The 18,201-nt window shown below is 40.7% G+C and overlaps 1 protein-coding gene across 7 annotated transcripts in view; it reads left to right on the forward strand.

The window, feature by feature from the left end:
• zufsp (zinc finger containing ubiquitin peptidase 1) overlaps window positions 1–18,201 on the forward strand; it is a 30,388-nt gene that overhangs the window by 9,018 nt on the left and 3,169 nt on the right. For all 7 annotated transcript variants that reach the window (XM_034230406.1, XM_034230431.1, XM_034230440.1 and 4 more), the window contains 3 exons: window positions 563–728; window positions 9,400–9,557; window positions 12,349–12,569. In XM_034230406.1, the coding sequence (XP_034086297.1) occupies window positions 563–728; window positions 9,400–9,557; window positions 12,349–12,569 (545 nt within the window). The remainder of the gene's footprint in view (window positions 1–562; window positions 729–9,399; window positions 9,558–12,348; window positions 12,570–18,201) is intronic.

Raw genomic sequence — 18,201 nt, forward strand, 5'->3', positions numbered from 1 at the left:
GTTCTTCCTGAAACACTATCACCAATAGTATTATAATTATAGACTGTACTGTTGGAGGGGGGCCTGAGGGCTGTACCTCATAAATACAGGGACACGGGGCCCTGTCGGCCCCCTTCCTAGAACCGCCCATGCATCAAAAACATTTATCATTTTGGATATCTGATCACATTTTACACTCAGGGGAAGGTGAGCTTTGGTGATGTGTAAATCACCAGATTGTTTGGCTTGTGTAGCCAATCAGCAACCAAGGTAACCCCCCCCCCCCCTTTTCTTTTAACCAAATACCTCTCAGAGGGGCGTGGGGAGTGGCTCATTATTTTCATCTAAAGTAACAGACAGAGAATCAGCACTTTTGACACAGAGGGGATTATGGGATGCTGCAATGATCTGTTTGGTATTTGGAGCCAAACACTTCAGAGACTTGTTTGTATATATCTGAGACCTATAATATATTGATGAAAAACCATATAATAGGGGACCTTTAAAACACTTTCATCAGGGTTGTTTGCTGCCTATACATGTCAGTTAGTACTTTGTACTTGACGCTCTCCTTCTCCTCCAGAGAAGGCGGTGCCTAGTATCCCTCGAGTGCAGAGTATGATCGAGGAGGCTTGGAAAGAAGGGCTGGATCCGCACGGCGCGTCCCACTTCAACCAGCGGCTGCAGGGAACACGAGCCTGGATCGGAGCCACGGAGATCTACGCCCTCCTCACCTCTCTAGGAATCAGGTGAGCCCCACGCTGTCTAATCAGGGTGTAACATCACAAAACATCAGGCTGCAACATGTAACACTAGAAAATTCAGAGAAATGTTGACACTGTGACCGATGCTAACATTACCCCCGCTGAGTAAGTATTAATAGTATTAGTTGCATTGTAAAGGTAAAGAATATCCATTAATTTTAGCTCACTTTTAGCTAACTATTTGAACTGTTTATCTATTACATGTTTGGATTCTTGTACCACATACCTGCATCGTTTCTGAACATAGATTACCACTGGATTTAGTTAACGACCGACAGGTGTGTTCAAAGATCAAAGCGTTTCCACGGCAACGCCCTGCCAGTGAACGAGAGACAGCCTGTCAGAAACAATAATGCAGCACAATATTGTCAATACATTCTCTAAGTAAACAACTGTAACTCCAATCAGCTAAATATCCTTGCCAGAGTATTTAGGATACCAGATGAACACCTGATGACTCTCGTGTTTGCTATATTTGTAAGTCCGTTTGCTTAAATGAGCATATCGGTGCGGCCGTGACACATTTCCCTACATTATGATCACCAAATTATGTATGAAGAGTGAAAAATGTGGCGAGCTGAACAATAGTTCGAAAAAAAAGCTCTCCCATACACACCCATTATAAAATGTGAAACAGTGTGACATTTTCACAAAACGTAAGCTGCGACTACGTGAGAACCGTACTAGCTATCAAAAAATATCCAATGAAGTCCATAGTCTCGAGAACCGTTTAAACTTGTAATTGTTGTTCTACGTTAAAGTATGCGGAATCTGTATGGGGTCAAGTGGGGTGTTTTTGAGCTTTGTTCAAATTGATTTCCCATTCATTCCTATCCGGCAAATGACTGCAGTTTTCTGTGATTTGCATGAAAACGGCTAGGCGAATCTCTTTATAAAAGACATAGCAACCCGATCCCGGTCATTCCGCACATTTTGATGTGTTTTTTGTGTATTTCGTGTCAACGCTGACGGACGAGTAGCATGACAACATTTGTGGCGGAAGAAGGAGAATAAGATGAGACTAGAAAATGCGTGTGAATGCTGTAAACTGTGTTCATTTGTCGCTGAAAATGCAGAAAAAGCTGAATATTTTATTAGCTGAATGGTGTCTGTAGCTGCTTTTAGCTACAAAAACCAAGTAAGTGTGTTGCTGAACTTAGCAGAGAAATGCAGAAAAGTGAAATGATTTGAATACAAATTGTTACAGCTCAAATGCATTGCAATGACTTTGTTGAAAACTTGAAAATGTTAAACTGGAAGAGTACGAAAAATAGTGAAGAAGCTTAATATAAAAGAAAAGGTTTAAAAAAGGTATAAACTACAAAATGTATAGCCTCAATGTCCTGAAATAGCTGAATGATTTAATAGTTGAATGGTTTCTGCAGCAGAAAGTAGGCTGAAGGAGTTAGATATTAAATGTAAGTAGTAGTGAATTAATGTGTATTAAGAAGAGAAAAGAAAGTAAAAACGCTTTGAAAAGCAGCAGAATATTTTAACTGCAAACTTTTGAACTAAAACCATATGTCACCAATAATGTCTAAAATATGTGGAACATGTTGAAGTCAGGATGAAGTCTCCATCAGACAGAAAAGAATAGGCTGAGACAGTCTTTAAACTCCAGTCTGTTTGCCAGTGTTTGTTTCTGTGCTGAGCACCTAATCATAACACAGGGTTTCCCACACATAGGGCCTTTCTTATTTCTCTAATTTCCCCTCCTCGACTCCTCGACTCCTCGATCCTCCGATAGTGACCCGGAAATGGTTTTCGGCGTGCCAAGGACATCTAATTTCTCTAAATGCACATCGAGGACCGAGGATCGAGCATCAAGGAGGCTCTCTGGAGGAGCTATAACTGAGGATACACTGATGGGTCCTCCAAGGCTCCTCCGTGGATGTATTTCCGGCAAGAGTGATGTTTCAAAGAGGCGTGACGCACGGCCGGACTGAGCTCAGCCAATGACAGCTCTGCATGCATCCCTTGGATATTATATTAGTAACTGCTTTCATTGCAACGCGATGTTTCCAGAGAGAACAGCTGTAAGGTTCGTGCAGAAAGCAGAGCAGTGTGTATAATATATCACTCAGTATAACAGGCCTACTCTCTGTATTTGCTTTAGTTTAGTAGATATCTACAAACAAAGAGTCGATATTTTTCTAAAACCATTTAGTGCTTCACATAATAAAATACAATATGGCTGTAGCCTGATATTCAAAATAAAATAAATATTATCAAATTCAATCACATCACCAGGACCGCCTTTTTCCACCTCAAAAACATTGCCCGTCTCCGCCCATCACTCTCCTCCTCTGCTGCTGAAACCCTGATTCATGCATTCATCACATCACGACTCGACTACTGCAATAGCATCCTCTACGGCAGGGGTATTCAACTAAAATTCAACGAGGTCCAATTAGAGAAAATCTGCATGCAAAGGTCCGGAACATCAAAATGTCTAAGTTGCTTTATGAATTAGTGTGATATATATTGAAGTGACCTGTAGCTTTATCAACGTCTGCATGTAATCAACAACTGACTGCCAATCAAATAAAGAAAGTACAATTCAAAAACAACAATATTTATTTATTAACATTGAACTATACAGATATACAGTAAATACTGTGGATATGTGTAATGTTCCTCTCGGGCTGCATTTAAAAATAAAATAGAGAAAATAAATAAAATAGCTTTTGAAAATGTGTGCATCTTAAAAGTGCTTAATTTTAGATAAATAAAATAAAGTGTAGCAGCAGCTTGAGTTTCCCTTTTTCTTTGTTAACCGTTTCACATCATGACTTAACAGTTTCAGCCGATTATAGAACAATATCAGTCTTTACACATCATAACAATTTAACAGTTTAAAGTTTCTCTTTCTTTCCCTCTTATATTGCAGTCCCTCACTCACTTTTTTTAATTCAGTGTGAGAATTGAGCTTGAGCTTGAGCTTGTCCTGCCAGGAGTTTAGATCTGGGCTGAAAGGGTGTCAGGGCCATTCTCATACACACATGCAGCTGCTCATTGGTTAGCCTCGGTTAGCCTGCCCTTTTTGTGACCTCAGTTCTGACTTGAGAGGGAATGTTTGGTCAAACACTTTGTGTTTTTTCTCATAGTGGCGTTTTGGCACTTTTAATGAGCGCCACGGTCTCTGAACAAATGAGACACACTGGTTCTGTGCTCCCAGTGGGCAGGATGAACATGAATGAGTCCACTCAGGGTTAAAAGCTCTGTTCTCACTGTCCACTTTCGTCTCTTCTTCTGTGTTTCTCTCCCTGTATCGCTAACTCGTCTCTTTCGCCCCCTGTCGGCAGCGGTTAAAATAGAATCGCCCTGTCAAAATTGAAATCCCCTATTAATGTATTGATTATAGGTCCGGGTTCGCCTGTTGCAGACCCCTGCTCTACGGCATACCATCCAACCTCCTCAATAAACTCCAACATATCCAGAACTCTGCTGCCCGCCTCCTCACCCACACCCACTCCCGAGACCACATCACTCCCATCCTCCAGAACCTCCACTGGCTCCCCGTCCGTCAAAGAATCAACTTCAAAGTCCTCCTCATTACTTACAAAACCCTCAACAACCAGCCCCCCCCCCTACCTCACAGACCTGCTGCACCACCACACCCCTTCCCGCTGCCTCCGCTCATCAGAAGCCAACCTCCTATTCATCCCCACCCACATCAATCACCGGACCTGGGGGGACAGAGCCTTCTCCGTCGCTGCCCCCTCCCTCTGGAACTCACTCCCACAACCCATCAGAGACTGCACTGACCTCACCACCTTAAAAAAACTCACAAAAACTCACCTCTTCAATTAGGAGCTGTATATGTGTGTGTGTGTATATATATATATATATATATGTTTACACACATGTATATATGTATGTGTGTGAGTGTATGTCCGCATCTGTAGCCTGTTATTGTCCTACTATACCGTAATGTGAATTCATTCAAAGTAAATATATAAGTCATCATGACATGAACACAGTTCTGTCCATCAAACAGAGTGCTGTGCCTCCTGTCATCATTGATGGACGCCTCTTTTTTGTTGTTGTATGTATTGTGAACGCAACGCTGCGCAAATGTGAGTCTGCCTCACACAGGGTGACTGGCTGTCTACATGATGTGGCCTGCCGACATGGCCACTGTCATACAGATCATAAATCGATGTGAGGGTCTAAGGACAGAGGGTGTTGTATTGTCATACTGATATTTTGTACAAACTGAAGTCCACTGAGACAAATGTAACATTTGTGATATTGGGCTATATAAATAAACATTGATTGATTGAAATCAAAGCCCTTGATTGGTCTCTGTGTGTCATTCAAGCTCGGGATAACCTCAGCTCAGGTGTGGTAAAGGACTCTCTGAGTGTTTAGATAGTTAACTTAGTCTAAGTTCTCAGTGGGTCTCAAACGGTTTGGTCACCATTTATGTAAACGCATATTTCCATTTGAGGGGCTAGTGATTAGTAAAATATGCATGAATAACATTTTTTTTAAAAGTTAACTAGGTGAAAAAAGGCAAGACACTTTTAAAACTTGTTGAGAGCTAAAACTAGTCTTTGCTGCTGCCTCAAAGAGGAGCAGGGGGAGAGGAGGGAGACAGGATAGGCTGATTCAGGAGCACAGACACACTTGCAGACATTTACCAAAAATAAATAAATAAACAAGTTTCAGTGTTTTTTCATATTGGAAATGGGATGTTATTGGTTATGGCCATGATTTTATGATTATTGAAATGTATACAGTTCTGTTTCATATACAGTATAGGTGTTCCCATAGATCTAGTCTCTTTATTTTCCCCTCAAAGTGCACCAGACTAATGCATTTAACTCCAACATTTAAAAAAGCAAGCCCCCGGACACCCCTAGAGGATTTTGAGGTCCACCCCCACTTAAAATCACATGGATAGGTTCCTAAATACATTCACCATTTTTTTTTTTTTAAAGGAGACCTATCATGCTATATTTGAATACTATATTGTAGGGCCATACCTATATAAGGTATATTTATACGTTTTCTTTTTCAAAATACCAAACAGATCATGCATTTTAGGCATGCCTCATTTCACTCTATTTTGCTCTCCTTCACCCTGACTTTGCATGAGCTGCAGCTGACCACGCCCCCCTGCAAAGGAGGGGGCCGAGTTACGAGCGTCATGTTACCATGCCATGGCAACCTCTCATTCCCCTGATTGGTGGAGAGTTGGCCATATAGGCGGAGCGCCTCGTCACTGACGTCAGACTATTTTCAAATCTGTATCAGTCTGTATCAGATCTGTTAAAGCCCCGTTTTTAGAGATTTTGGGTATGGAGGAAAAGAGAGAGGGTTGTGTTTTCTGACACTTGGTGAGTTCCCTGACACACCGGGGACACATATTTATGTATAAAATACGTACAAAGGTGCATTTTGCATGATAGGTCCCCTTTAAATAGTAACCCATGTCCATATGTTTATTTGTGGGTAGTAGATTTATACTATAGGGCTATCACTATGGGCCCTGCCTGTACCTGTTCACTCTGCCATCGCGTGAAGGGTCTGCTAACAAGCGACCAACAGAAAGGTTAATGTTAATCCAACTCCGGGGACTTCCGGCCGGGGACTTCGGGTGGCAGTATACGCCGTGAAGTAATCTGCTTCATTTGCGTAATCTTCCCTCAGGGAACTTATTAATGGCCCTGTCATCTCTCCCACCTCTACTCAGACCCCATTTACACGCATACGAAACGCAAACGAACGGAATACGATATCAAAAAAGTTTTCCGTTCACATGAGACCGGTACATATGCCGGGCCTATAAGTGGCGCTGTACTTTTGCCGCAAAATACACCAAAAGCAGCGAAAAAGACCCCCGAGCATGGTTGCCATGGTTGCCCTTCTGTTTATGCCCCGCGGTGGATTTAGCAACATGTAGTTCATGTACCTCAAGTGAAGGAGTTCAAGTATCTCGGGGTCTTGTTCTCGAGTGAGGAAACAATGAAGCGTGAGATGGGCCGTTATCAAACGTGTGTGTGTGTGTGTGTGTGTGTGTGTGTGGTGTGTGTGTGTGTGTGTGTGTGTGTGTGTGTGTGTGTGTGTGTGTGTGTGTGTGTGTGGTGTGTGTGTGTGTGTGTGTGTGTGTGTGTGTGTGTGTGTGTGTGTGTTGTGTGTGTGTGTGTGTGTGTGTGTGTGTGTGTGTGTGTGTGTGTGTGTGTGTGTGTGTGTGTGTGAGAGCCCTGAGATCAAAGGTTACCATGGAGATGTGCTGTGAAAGGAGAGCCTTTCCATTGTTCTGAATGAGAAATAAACCTCTTACATTTCTAACTATAGTTTAAAAACGGTAGCTGCTTTCGGTAAAATGTCAACGCATGAAGCATATCAGGACCGTGAGGAGCGTCGGAGTCTGCTTTTTATGCACTTTCGGGTCAATAATGTGGCATTTCTGGTAGATTTACTAAAGGTGTGCAGCTGGTGCTGTGATAAAAGATGACGCTGCATTTACAATGGGCCTTATTGGAGACATGTTGAAAGGCATTTTCTTAAAGTTCTTTACTTAAAATGTTTTTATTTTTCAACCTAAGAGAGGTTTTCCTACAAATCAAGCATACAATTATGTCCAAGGAGTGTAGGGTTTGGGAGTTATGGCAGGTTTAAAAAAAAAAAAATGTGGGCGAATTTCAAGCTCTCCACTCTGTTTTGAGATCAAAGCACTCTAGACTTAACGAGCTGCGCAATACACACTAATGTTCAAATCTGAAGACGGCCTCTTTACCAAGCTCCAAACTAAGTTAAATCTCCCAAAAAGTGTAAATGTCATAAACAAGAAAAGTCATAGCACACATGTCCTGAAGGAGCTGAACATTTTAAGATTGGAATGGTTTCTGTAGCTGAAAGTATGTGGAAGGAGTAGCATTTGGCGCAAGGTGTAGGTAAAAGAGGATTTGAAGGTTCCTCCCATTGAGTTACATGTTAAAAAAAAGAGTTTAAAAAGCTGAATATTTCAAAAAGTATAAAATATTTTCAAAATGATGAAAGTTTCCCATTATGTGCTGAAAAGGCTGAATATTTTTGATATTTGAATGGTTTCTGTAGCTGAAAGTAGGCTGAAGTTATTCGACGGCAAAATGTTGGTTTAAATAATAAGAAGATGATTAAAGATTTGAAGAACTATAGTGTGAATGCTGTTGCACAGCATTCACACTAATAAGAAGAAGAAGATGATTAAAGAAACAGAAGAACTATAGTGCGAATGCTAATAAGTATGTCGAATACTAGACTGTGTGTGGCTCCGCCAGTCACACAGAATTATGAGTGAAAATTAGGAAAACAAACCCTATTTGGAGTGCAGCTCTATTTGTCAATGCTTTTAGCTTGTAAGCCTAACAATGATGCTATCACCTATGTACCAATCAGAATCAGGTTTATTACCATGTAGGTTAACACAGGGGTTCCCAAACTTTGCCATACCAAGGAAATCATTTAAAAAAAAATTTGCAACAGGGGGGTCCCCGCCAGAGGATAATGCTATATGGGGGATATAGCATTATCCTCTGGCGGGGACCCCCCTGTTGCAATTTTTTTTTTTTTATGATGAGTAATTATGATGGAGAATATGACAAATTAATCATACAGCTTAATACATTTTCTTAATATGTATTTGTATTAATAATTAATAATCAGTTATTCTTCTAAAAAATGTGTGTATTTATCTTTTGTTTGTCATTCATTACATTGATTGTGTCTTCTGTTATAAACATTCTTAACACAATATTAAACAGTAATATCAACAGTAAACATATTTTTAAAGCATTTATAAAGTGATTTCTGTCTTTATAATATTATATAATTTTGAACAGTAATATGAACAATTAACATGTATTTTTTGCATTTTTGAAAGCTACTTATGACTTAATAATATTATATATAATATTCAACAGTAATATTATCAATAAACATATTTATATTCATATATTAAACAACAATATTTGCTACATCCGTGCTCTCATCCAGCTGCAGAGCGAAATATTCACTAGCTCTCACTTGCTCCAAAAGCTGAGCAGATACTCAGTTTCACTCTCAGTAGCGGCAGCTCGATTCTGATTGGCTTGAAGGGCGGTCGTGAAATTTAAAAACAATAAAATAAAATATTAATAAATAAAAAATATTTAAAGATTGGCATCAAAGGAGGACACATAGATTGATAGATATGCAGTTATTAATAACATCTAAAAAAAACTTTGCGTGACCCCCCTGGCGCCCCCTGGCGGCCCCCCGGGGGGTCGGGGCCCCCACTTTGAAAAACACTGGATTAACACATGCAAGGAATTTTCATTGGTGCGTACGATGCATACATAGACACAGTAAGAGACATTACATTGTAAGAAAAGGACCAAGAATATAACCTTTTAAGATGAATCACGCACTGTACAGTACACAATACACACACACACGTGCATTAGTATATTGGTATACAGGTATGCACAAAAACATGCATTATAGCAGTGGTTCCTAACCAGGGGTACTTGAGGGGATGCATGGGGTACGTAGGGGTACAAGTGACTGGAATATTGGTGAAATTCAAGAAAAGCAGACACAAAGCCTTTTTCTTAGAATCTTCATTAAGCTGGACAGTCATACTAAATATCACACTCAGTAAGACTTTGTACTGTTTGTGTTTCAGTGCTCGCATCATCGACTTCCACCGGCCCACAGGCCCTGATAACAGTCACCCCCAGCTGTTTGACTGGGTGAAGCAGTATTTCCAGTCCAGCAGGAGCGGCAGACTGCCCCCCCGACTCATCCAAACCTCCATGCCCCCGCTCTACCTGCAGCACCAAGGTACAAAGAAATACCTGCCATCACCACCATATATTCAGGGAAAGATATCACTGAATGTGTCAAACAGAAGCCTAATAAATAAGGTTTGTCGATGTGGAGAAAAAGCAAATCACAATATTTCTGATCTTTCAATATTACGACAATATAGAGTGGTGCAGGAATGAGTTGATATTAGTTATATTATACAGTGCATCCGGAAAGTATTCATACCCTTTAACTTTTTTCACAATTTGTTATGTTACAGCCTTATTTCTAAATGGATTAAATTCATTTTTGTTCTCAATGTCCCACACACAATACCCCATAATGACAAAGTAATACCGTTTTTAAGGATTTTTTTGCAAATGTGTTAAAAATAATAAAATGAAATATCACATGTACATAAGTATTCACACCCTTTGCTTTGACACTGAAAATTGAGCTCAGGCGCATCTCGTTTCCACTGATCATCCTTGAGATGTTTCTATAACTTGACTGGAGTCCACCTGTAGTAAACTAAATTGATTGGACATGACTTGGAAAAGAACACAGCTGTCTATATGAGGTCCCACAGCTGACAGTGTATATCAGAGCACACACCAAGTCATGAGGTCCAAGGAATTGTCTGTGGACCTCAGAGACAGGATTGTATCAAGGCACAGATCTGGGGAAGGGTACAGAACAATGTCTGCAGCATTGAACGTCCCAACGAGCACAGTATTATTATTATTTGCAAATGGAAGCTGTTTGAAACCACCAGGGCTCTTCCTAGAGCTGGCTGCCCAAACCAAACAATGGGGGAGAAGGGCTTTAGTCAGGGAAGTGACCAAGAACCCGATGATCACTCTGATAGAGCTCCAGTGTTCCTCTGTGAAGATGGGAGAACCTTCTAGAAGGACAACCATCTGTGCAGCACTCCACCAATCAGGTCTTTATGGTAGAGTAGCCAGAAGGAAGCCAAAGACACATGAAAGCCCACATGGAGCACCTAGAGGACTCTCAGACCATGAGAAACAAATGGTCTGGTCTGATGAAACCAAAATGGATCTCTTTGGCCTGAATGCCAAGCATCATGTCTGGAGGAAAGTAGGCACCGCTCATCACCTGGCCAACACCATCCCTACAGTGGAGCATGGTGGCTGCAGCTTCATGCTGTGGGATGTTTTTCAGCAGCAGGAACTAGGAGACCAGTCAGGATCAAAGGGAAAGATCAATGCAGCAATGTACAGGGAGATCCTTGATGAAAACCTGCTCCAGAGCGCTCTGGACCTCAGACTGGGGCGAAGGTTCACCTTTCAACAGGACAACGACCCTAAGCACACAGCCACGATAACAAAGGAGTGGCTTCGGGACAAGTCTGTGAATGTCCTTGAGTGGCCCAGCCAGAGGGGATATCTCCGCAATGGAGCGAGCTTAAGTTTCACTTTCGATTGCATGATATAGCCCAGCGCAACACCTTCGTCACACATGTTGCCACTTGTTTGTACCATTTTCTGGCGATTTGTAATCTTTTCTAGGAAAACGATGTGTTTTTTAGGATGTCAAGAAGCGTATAAAACAAACAATGGATGTATTTTATGAACATTTATCCATGCTGAGTAGATTTAGATGTGTTAGGAGTGAGATAGAGATTAGTATCTAATATATGCATCCAATGAAGCATTGCATGAAGTCTGTTGATGACCAGAGGCTGTTGTTGGGGCTGCAAAAACGTTTTTTTATTTTTGTTGTGCAGGCAGACCATGCAGGCCAGCCCGATGGTCACCAAGGTTCATATTTTAATCGCATTTTTACAAAAAAAAGCCCAGGCGAGCCTAACATGTGAAAATATGGCTTAGACCTCAGAGAGTTCAACTTGGGCATGCGACCACAGTTTTACTGTATTTTGTTTTGAAAATCCACAGCGGAGGCTTGTGTCATACTACATGCATTTTGCATTTCTCTCAGTAGCCAACGATCTGTGAGTCTGTTGGCTCGGACATAAACTCCGTAATAAATGTAGTTTACATTTCATAAGAGGTGTAAAACCTGAGAGCATTTTAAATCGCATTTGAACTAAATGCTTATATAATCTGTAGTTGTATTTGTATTGTTGTCGATTTTTCTTTTAACGTGTGTGTGGTCAGAAGCACGTTTTTCACGTTTATTGTACAACATAAAATACGTCTGTTAATACCCCACTCGTGAATTTCCGAAGCTTATATGTGTCTTTAAAAACAGAGGTTGCGACCATTTGACCCTTCCAAACATCACCATGTTGAACATTATCCGCCTTTAGCTTAACCATGGTGATGTGCACCCATGTGACCGTGATGTAATTTGTTTATGGCATTAGCTTTTTACTTCTGCAATAGCATTTAAGGTTTAAAAATCACAGAATGGTGTACTGTAAATATTTGGAGATTTTCCTTCTGAACCAAACGTGTTGAGTATCATAAACATGTTGTCAACTTTTGTGGAGGGAGCCCTTGCAATGCTAACAGGTCGGCCTACAGAAATACATCATCACTGCACCGCTCTACTGTACGGTTGACTAAACATATATATAATACAGTGAACATTTTATCAAAAGTTCCTAAAATAAAATATTTCGGATGCTGAATTCTCAGGAAATAATCTGCTCAAAATTCTTCCGAATCACTTGCTTCACACAAACATCCTTGGGGTAAACCTGTGTGATGCTGCCTGATGCCTAAGCTGCAGAGCCAGAAGAGGCTTTATACCAAATGTAAACAATACTGTGCCCCTCCCCCCTCTCTGTTACACCGGTCTGAGGCTGTCCCTCACAGCTGTGACCTGTCTCCCCCTGCAGGCCACAGCCGCTCCATTGTGGGTCTGGAGCAGAGGAGGAACGGCAGCCTGAGCCTGCTGCTCCTGGACCCCGCCTCCCCAGCATCAGACACCAGGAGGCTACTGAGCAGAGACACCCTGCCCACAGCCCTGAAACAACTCCGGAAGCCCCCCCGCAACCTGAAGCACACACAGTACCAGCTGGTGGCAGTGCAGGGGGGGCTGTCTGCAGAGGAGAAACAGGTGTGTGCGTGTGTGTGGCCTAGCATTACTATACTTGTGGGGACCTAAATCTGTTTACACAGTCACGTGTGGGGACTCGCCTCCCTTATGGGGACAAAATGGAGCACCCCATGAGGGGAATCATTCATTTTAGGGTGAAGTTAGGGTAAGGTTAAGGGTTAGTGTTAGGCATGTGTTGGTTATGGTTAAGGTTAGGATAAGTCTCCAGGAAATGCATGTAAGTCAATGTAATGTCCCCTGAAGTGATGTATACATGGTATGTGTGTGTGTGTGTGTGTGTGTGTGTGTGTGTGTGTGTGTGTGTGTGTGTGTGTGTGTGTGTGTGTGTGTGTGTGTGTGTGTGTGTGTGTGTGTGTGTGTGTGTGTGTGTGTGTGTGTGTGTGTGTGTGTGTGTGTGTGTGTGTGTGTGTGTGTGTGTGTGTCAGGGATGCCAAACTTGTCACCTTTCGGCGAAATTCGCCGTTTTGAATCCAAAATAGGTCGTGTGTGTGATTCATGTAGATCTGCAATAAAAATATTTTTGGGGTATGGGGGGGGTCTGGGACCCGGAGTAATCTGCGGCCGCGATGATGGTCTAGCTTCAGCAGCTACATTACCTACGGGTGCGTTCGTTAATATTAACTGTGGTCCGGAGTCACTGTGGCACAGACTGGACCGCTGGTGAACAGCTGTTAGAACGGGCCGTTCAGGTGTTCAGAGCAGAGCGGCAGAGCGTGATGTGCACTGAAAAGTGTTTCTGTCGCAATATTATCGTTGAGCTGGCTAACTAGCATATATTGTCACTATCAGCTAACGTTAGCTTTAGCCTTCGTTTTCTAATAGTTTTTTTCATAGGCTATAAACAGAGGTGGTATAAGTATAGATCTTGTACTTGAGTAAAAGTAGAAGTACTCAGATCTTGTTCTAGAATAAAAGTAGAAGTACTCAGGTCTTGTACTTGAGTAAAAGTGGAAGTACTCAGATCTTGTACTTGATTAAAAGTAGAAGTACTCAGATCTTGTTCTTGAGTAAAAGTAGAAGTACTCAGATCTTGTACTTGAGTAAAAGTAGAAGCACTCAGATCTTGTACTAGAGTAAAAGTAGAAGTACTCAGATATTGTACTTGATTAAAAGTAGAAGTACTCAGATCTTGTTCTTGAGTAAAAGTAGAAGTACTCAGATTTTGTTCTTGAGTAAAAGTAGAAGTACTCAGATCTTGTACTTGAGTAAAAGTAGAAGCACTCAGATCTTGTACTAGAGTAAAAGTAGAAGTACTCAGATATTGTACTTGATTAAAAGTAGAAGTACTCAGATCTTGTACTAGAGTAAAAGTAGAAGTACTCAGATCTTGTACTTGAGTAAAAGTGGAAGTACTCAGATCTTGTTCTTGAGTAAGAGTAGTAGTACTCAGATCTTGTACTTGAGTAAAAGTAGAAGTACTCAGATCTTGTACTTGAGTAAAAGTAGAAGTACTCAGATATTGTAGTAAAAGTAGAAGTACTCTGATCTTGTAGTAAAAGTAGAAGTACTCAGATATTGTACTTGAGTAAAAGTAGAAGTACCAGAGTGTAGGAATACTCTGTTTCAGTAAAAGTCCTGCATTCAAAATGTTCCTCAAGTGAAAGTAGAAAAGTATTCTCATCAAAATATAGTGAAAGTAGCGACAGTAAAAGTAGTCGTTGTGCAGATTGGTTTATTTCAGAATAATATATATGATATGTTTTATAATGATTGATCATTAAAGTGTTCTCAAAGCTGGTAAAGGTGCAGCTAGTTTGAATGACTTTGTATACTGCAGGGTAGCTTGTGGGTTTACTCCAGGTGGAACTAAAGTCTGAGTTAACACTTGATTATATTTCACATCATTCATCCACATCTGTAAAGTAACTAAAGGTATTAAATACATGTAGTGGAGCCAAAGTACACCATGTACCTCTGAACTGTAGAGGAGAAGAAGAACAAAGTAGCAAAACATTGAAATAATTAAGTAAAGTACAAGTAGCTCAACATTGTACCCAAGTATAGTACTTGAGTTTATGAACTTAGTTACTTTACACCAATGGCTATACAGATAGAAAGACTAAGCCTTGCACAGAGGCATGAAAATACATTTTCAAAATGCTCAACAGTGCTGCCAAAATTATAAACTGACTGCTACACAATTAAAATAAATGCTTTTATATATTTCTATCAGATGTGACTCTTTGGCGTTTCTGTTATTATTACCTGCTGCTTTAGTTGTTCTGACTGCTAACATCCTGTTATTCCTCATTTTAAAGCCGATATTCCGTGGGGTCGGGGGGCTCGGGTCCTTGTCACCTTTTTCATACCTGATGAGTTTGCATCCCGTGTGTGTGTGTGTGTGTGTGTGTGTGTGTGTGTGTGTGTGTGTGTGTGTGTGTGTGTGTGTGTGTGTGTGTGTGTGTGTGGTGTGTGTGTGTGTGTGTGTGTGTGTGGTGTGTGTGTGTGTGTGTGTGTGTGTGTGTGTGTGTGTGTGTGTGTGGTGTGTGTGTGTGTGTGTGTGTGTGTGTGTCAGGGATGCAAACTTGTCACCTTTCGGCGAAATTCGCCGTTTTGAATCCAAAATAGGTCGTGTGTGTGATTCATGTAGATCTGGAATAAAAATATTTTTGGGGTATGGGGGGAGTCTGGGACCCGGAGTAATCTGCGGCCGCGATGATGGTCTAGCTTCAGCAGCTACATTACCTACGGGTGCGTTCGTTAATATTAACTGTGGTCCGGAGTCACTGTGGCACAGACTGGACCGCTGGTGAACAGCTGTTAGAACGGGCCGTTCAGGTGTTCAGAGCAGAGCGGCAGAGCGTGATGTGCACTGAAAAGTGTTTCTGTCGCAATATTATCGTTGAGCTGGCTAACTAGCATATATTGTCACTATCAGCTAACGTTAGCTTTAGCCTTCGTTTTGTAATAGTTTTTTTCATAGGCTATAAACAGAGGTGGTATAAGTATAGATCTTGTACTTGAGTAAAAGTAGAAGTACTCAGATCTTGTTCTAGAATAAAAGTAGAAGTACTCAGGTCTTGTACTTGAGTAAAAGTGGAAGTACTCAGATATTGTACTTGATTAAAAGTAGAAGTACTCAGATCTTGTTCTTGATTAAAAGTAGAAGTACTCAGATCTTGTACTTGAGTAAAAGTAGAAGTACTCAGATCTTGTACTTGAGTAAAAGTAGAAGTACTCAGATCTTGTTCTAGAATAAAAGTAGAAGTACTCAGATCTTGTACTTGAGTAATAGTAGAAGTACTCAGGTCTTGTACTTGAGTAAAAGTGGAAGTACTCAGATCTTGTTCTTGAGTAAGAGTAGTAGTACTCAGATCTTGTACTTGAGTAAAAGTAGAAGTACTCAGGTCTTGTACTTGAGTAAAAGTGGAAGTACTCAGATATTGTACTTGATTAAAAGTAGAAGTACTCAGATCTTGTTCTTGATTAAAAGTAGAAGTACTCAGATCTTGTACTTGAGTAAAAGTAGAAGTACTCAGATCTTGTACTTGAGTAAAAGTAGAAGTACTCAGATCTTGTTCTAGAATAAAAGTAGAAGTACTCAGATCTTGTACTTGAGTAATAGTAGAAGTACTCAGGTCTTGTACTTGAGTAAAAGTGGAAGTACTCAGATCTTGTTCTTGAGTAAGAGTAGTAGTACTCAGATCTTGTACTTGAGTAAAAGTAGAAGTACTCAGATCTTGTACTTGAGTAAAAGTAGAAGTACTCAGATATTGTACTTGAGTAAAAGTAGAAGTACCAGAGTGTAGGAATACTCTGTTTCAGTAAAAGTCCTGCATTCAAAATGTTCCTCAAGTGAAAGTAGAAAAGTATTCTCATCAAAATATAGTGAAAGTAGCGACAGTAAAAGTAGTCGTTGTGCAGATTGGTCCATTTCAGAATAATATATGATATGTTTTATAATGATTGATCATGAAAGTGTTCTCAAAGCTGGTGAAGGTGCAGCTAGTTTGAATGACTTTGTATACTGCAGGGTAGCTTGTGGATTTACTCCAGGTGGAACTAAAGTCTGAGTTAACACTTGATTATATTTCACATCATTCATCCACATCTGTAAAGTAACTAAAGGTATTAAATACATGTAGTGGAGTCAAAGTACACCATGTACCTCTGAACTGTAGAGGAGAAGAAGTACAAAGTAGCAAAACATTGAAATAATTAAGTAAAGTACAAGTAGCTCAACATTGTACCCAAGTATAGTACTTGAGTTTATGAACTTAGTTACTTTACACCAGTGGCTATACAGATAGAAAGACTACGCCTTGCACAGAGGCATGAAAATACATTTTCAAAATGCTCAACAGTGCTGCCAAAATGATAAACTGACTGCTACACAATTAAAATAAATGCTTTTATATATTTCTATCAGATGTGACTCTTTGGCGTTTCTGTTATTATTACCTGCTGCTTTAGTTGTTCTGACTGCTAACATCCTGTTATTCCTCATTTTAAAGCCGATATTCCGTGGGGTCGGGGGGCTCGGGTCCTTGTCGCCTTTTTCATACCTGATGAGTTTGCATCCCGTGTGTGTGTGTGTGTGTGTGTGTGTGTGTGTGTGTGTGTGTGTGTGTGTGTGTGTGTGTGTGTGTGTGTGTGTGTGTGTGTGTGTGTGTGTGTGTGTGTGTGTGTGTGTGTGTGTGTGTGTGTGTGTGTGTGTGTGTGTGTGTGTGTGTGTGTGTGTGTGTCAGGGATGCAAACTTGTCACCTTTCGGCGAAATTCGCCGTTTTGAATCCAAAATAGGTCGTGTGTGTGATTCATGTAGATCTGCAATAAAAATATTTTTGGGGTATGGGGGGGGTCTGGGACCCGGAGTAATCTGCGGCCGCGATGATGGTCTAGCTTCAGCAGCTACATTACCTACGGGTGCGTTCGTTAATATTAACTGTGGTCCGGAGTCACTGTGGCACAGACTGGACCGCTGGTGAACAGCTGTTAGAACGGGCCGTTCAGGTGTTCAGAGCAGAGCGGCAGAGCGTGATGTGCACTGAAAAGTGTTTCTGTCGCAATATTATCGTTGAGCTGGCTAACTAGCATATATTGTCACTATCAGCTAACGTTAGCTTTAGCCTTCGTTTTCTAATAGTTTTTTTCATAGGCTATAAACAGAGGTGGTATAAGTATAGATCTTGTACTTGAGTAAAAGTAGAAGTACTCAGATCTTGTTCTAGAATAAAAGTAGAAGTACTCAGGTCTTGTACTTGAGTAAAAGTGGAAGTACTCAGATCTTGTACTTGATTAAAAGTAGAAGTACTCAGATCTTGTTCTTGAGTAAAAGTAGAAGTACTCAGATCTTGTACTTGAGTAAAAGTAGAAGCACTCAGATCTTGTACTAGAGTAAAAGTAGAAGTACTCAGATATTGTACTTGATTAAAAGTAGAAGTACTCAGATCTTGTTCTTGAGTAAAAGTAGAAGTACTCAGATTTTGTTCTTGAGTAAAAGTAGAAGTACTCAGATCTTGTACTTGAGTAAAAGTAGAAGCACTCAGATCTTGTACTAGAGTAAAAGTAGAAGTACTCAGATATTGTACTTGATTAAAAGTAGAAGTACTCAGATCTTGTACTAGAGTAAAAGTAGAAGTACTCAGATCTTGTACTTGAGTAAAAGTGGAAGTACTCAGATCTTGTTCTTGA

Source organism: Gymnodraco acuticeps, unplaced genomic scaffold, assembly GCF_902827175.1.
Source record: "Gymnodraco acuticeps unplaced genomic scaffold, fGymAcu1.1, whole genome shotgun sequence".
Taxonomy (NCBI): domain Eukaryota; kingdom Metazoa; phylum Chordata; class Actinopteri; order Perciformes; family Bathydraconidae; genus Gymnodraco; species Gymnodraco acuticeps.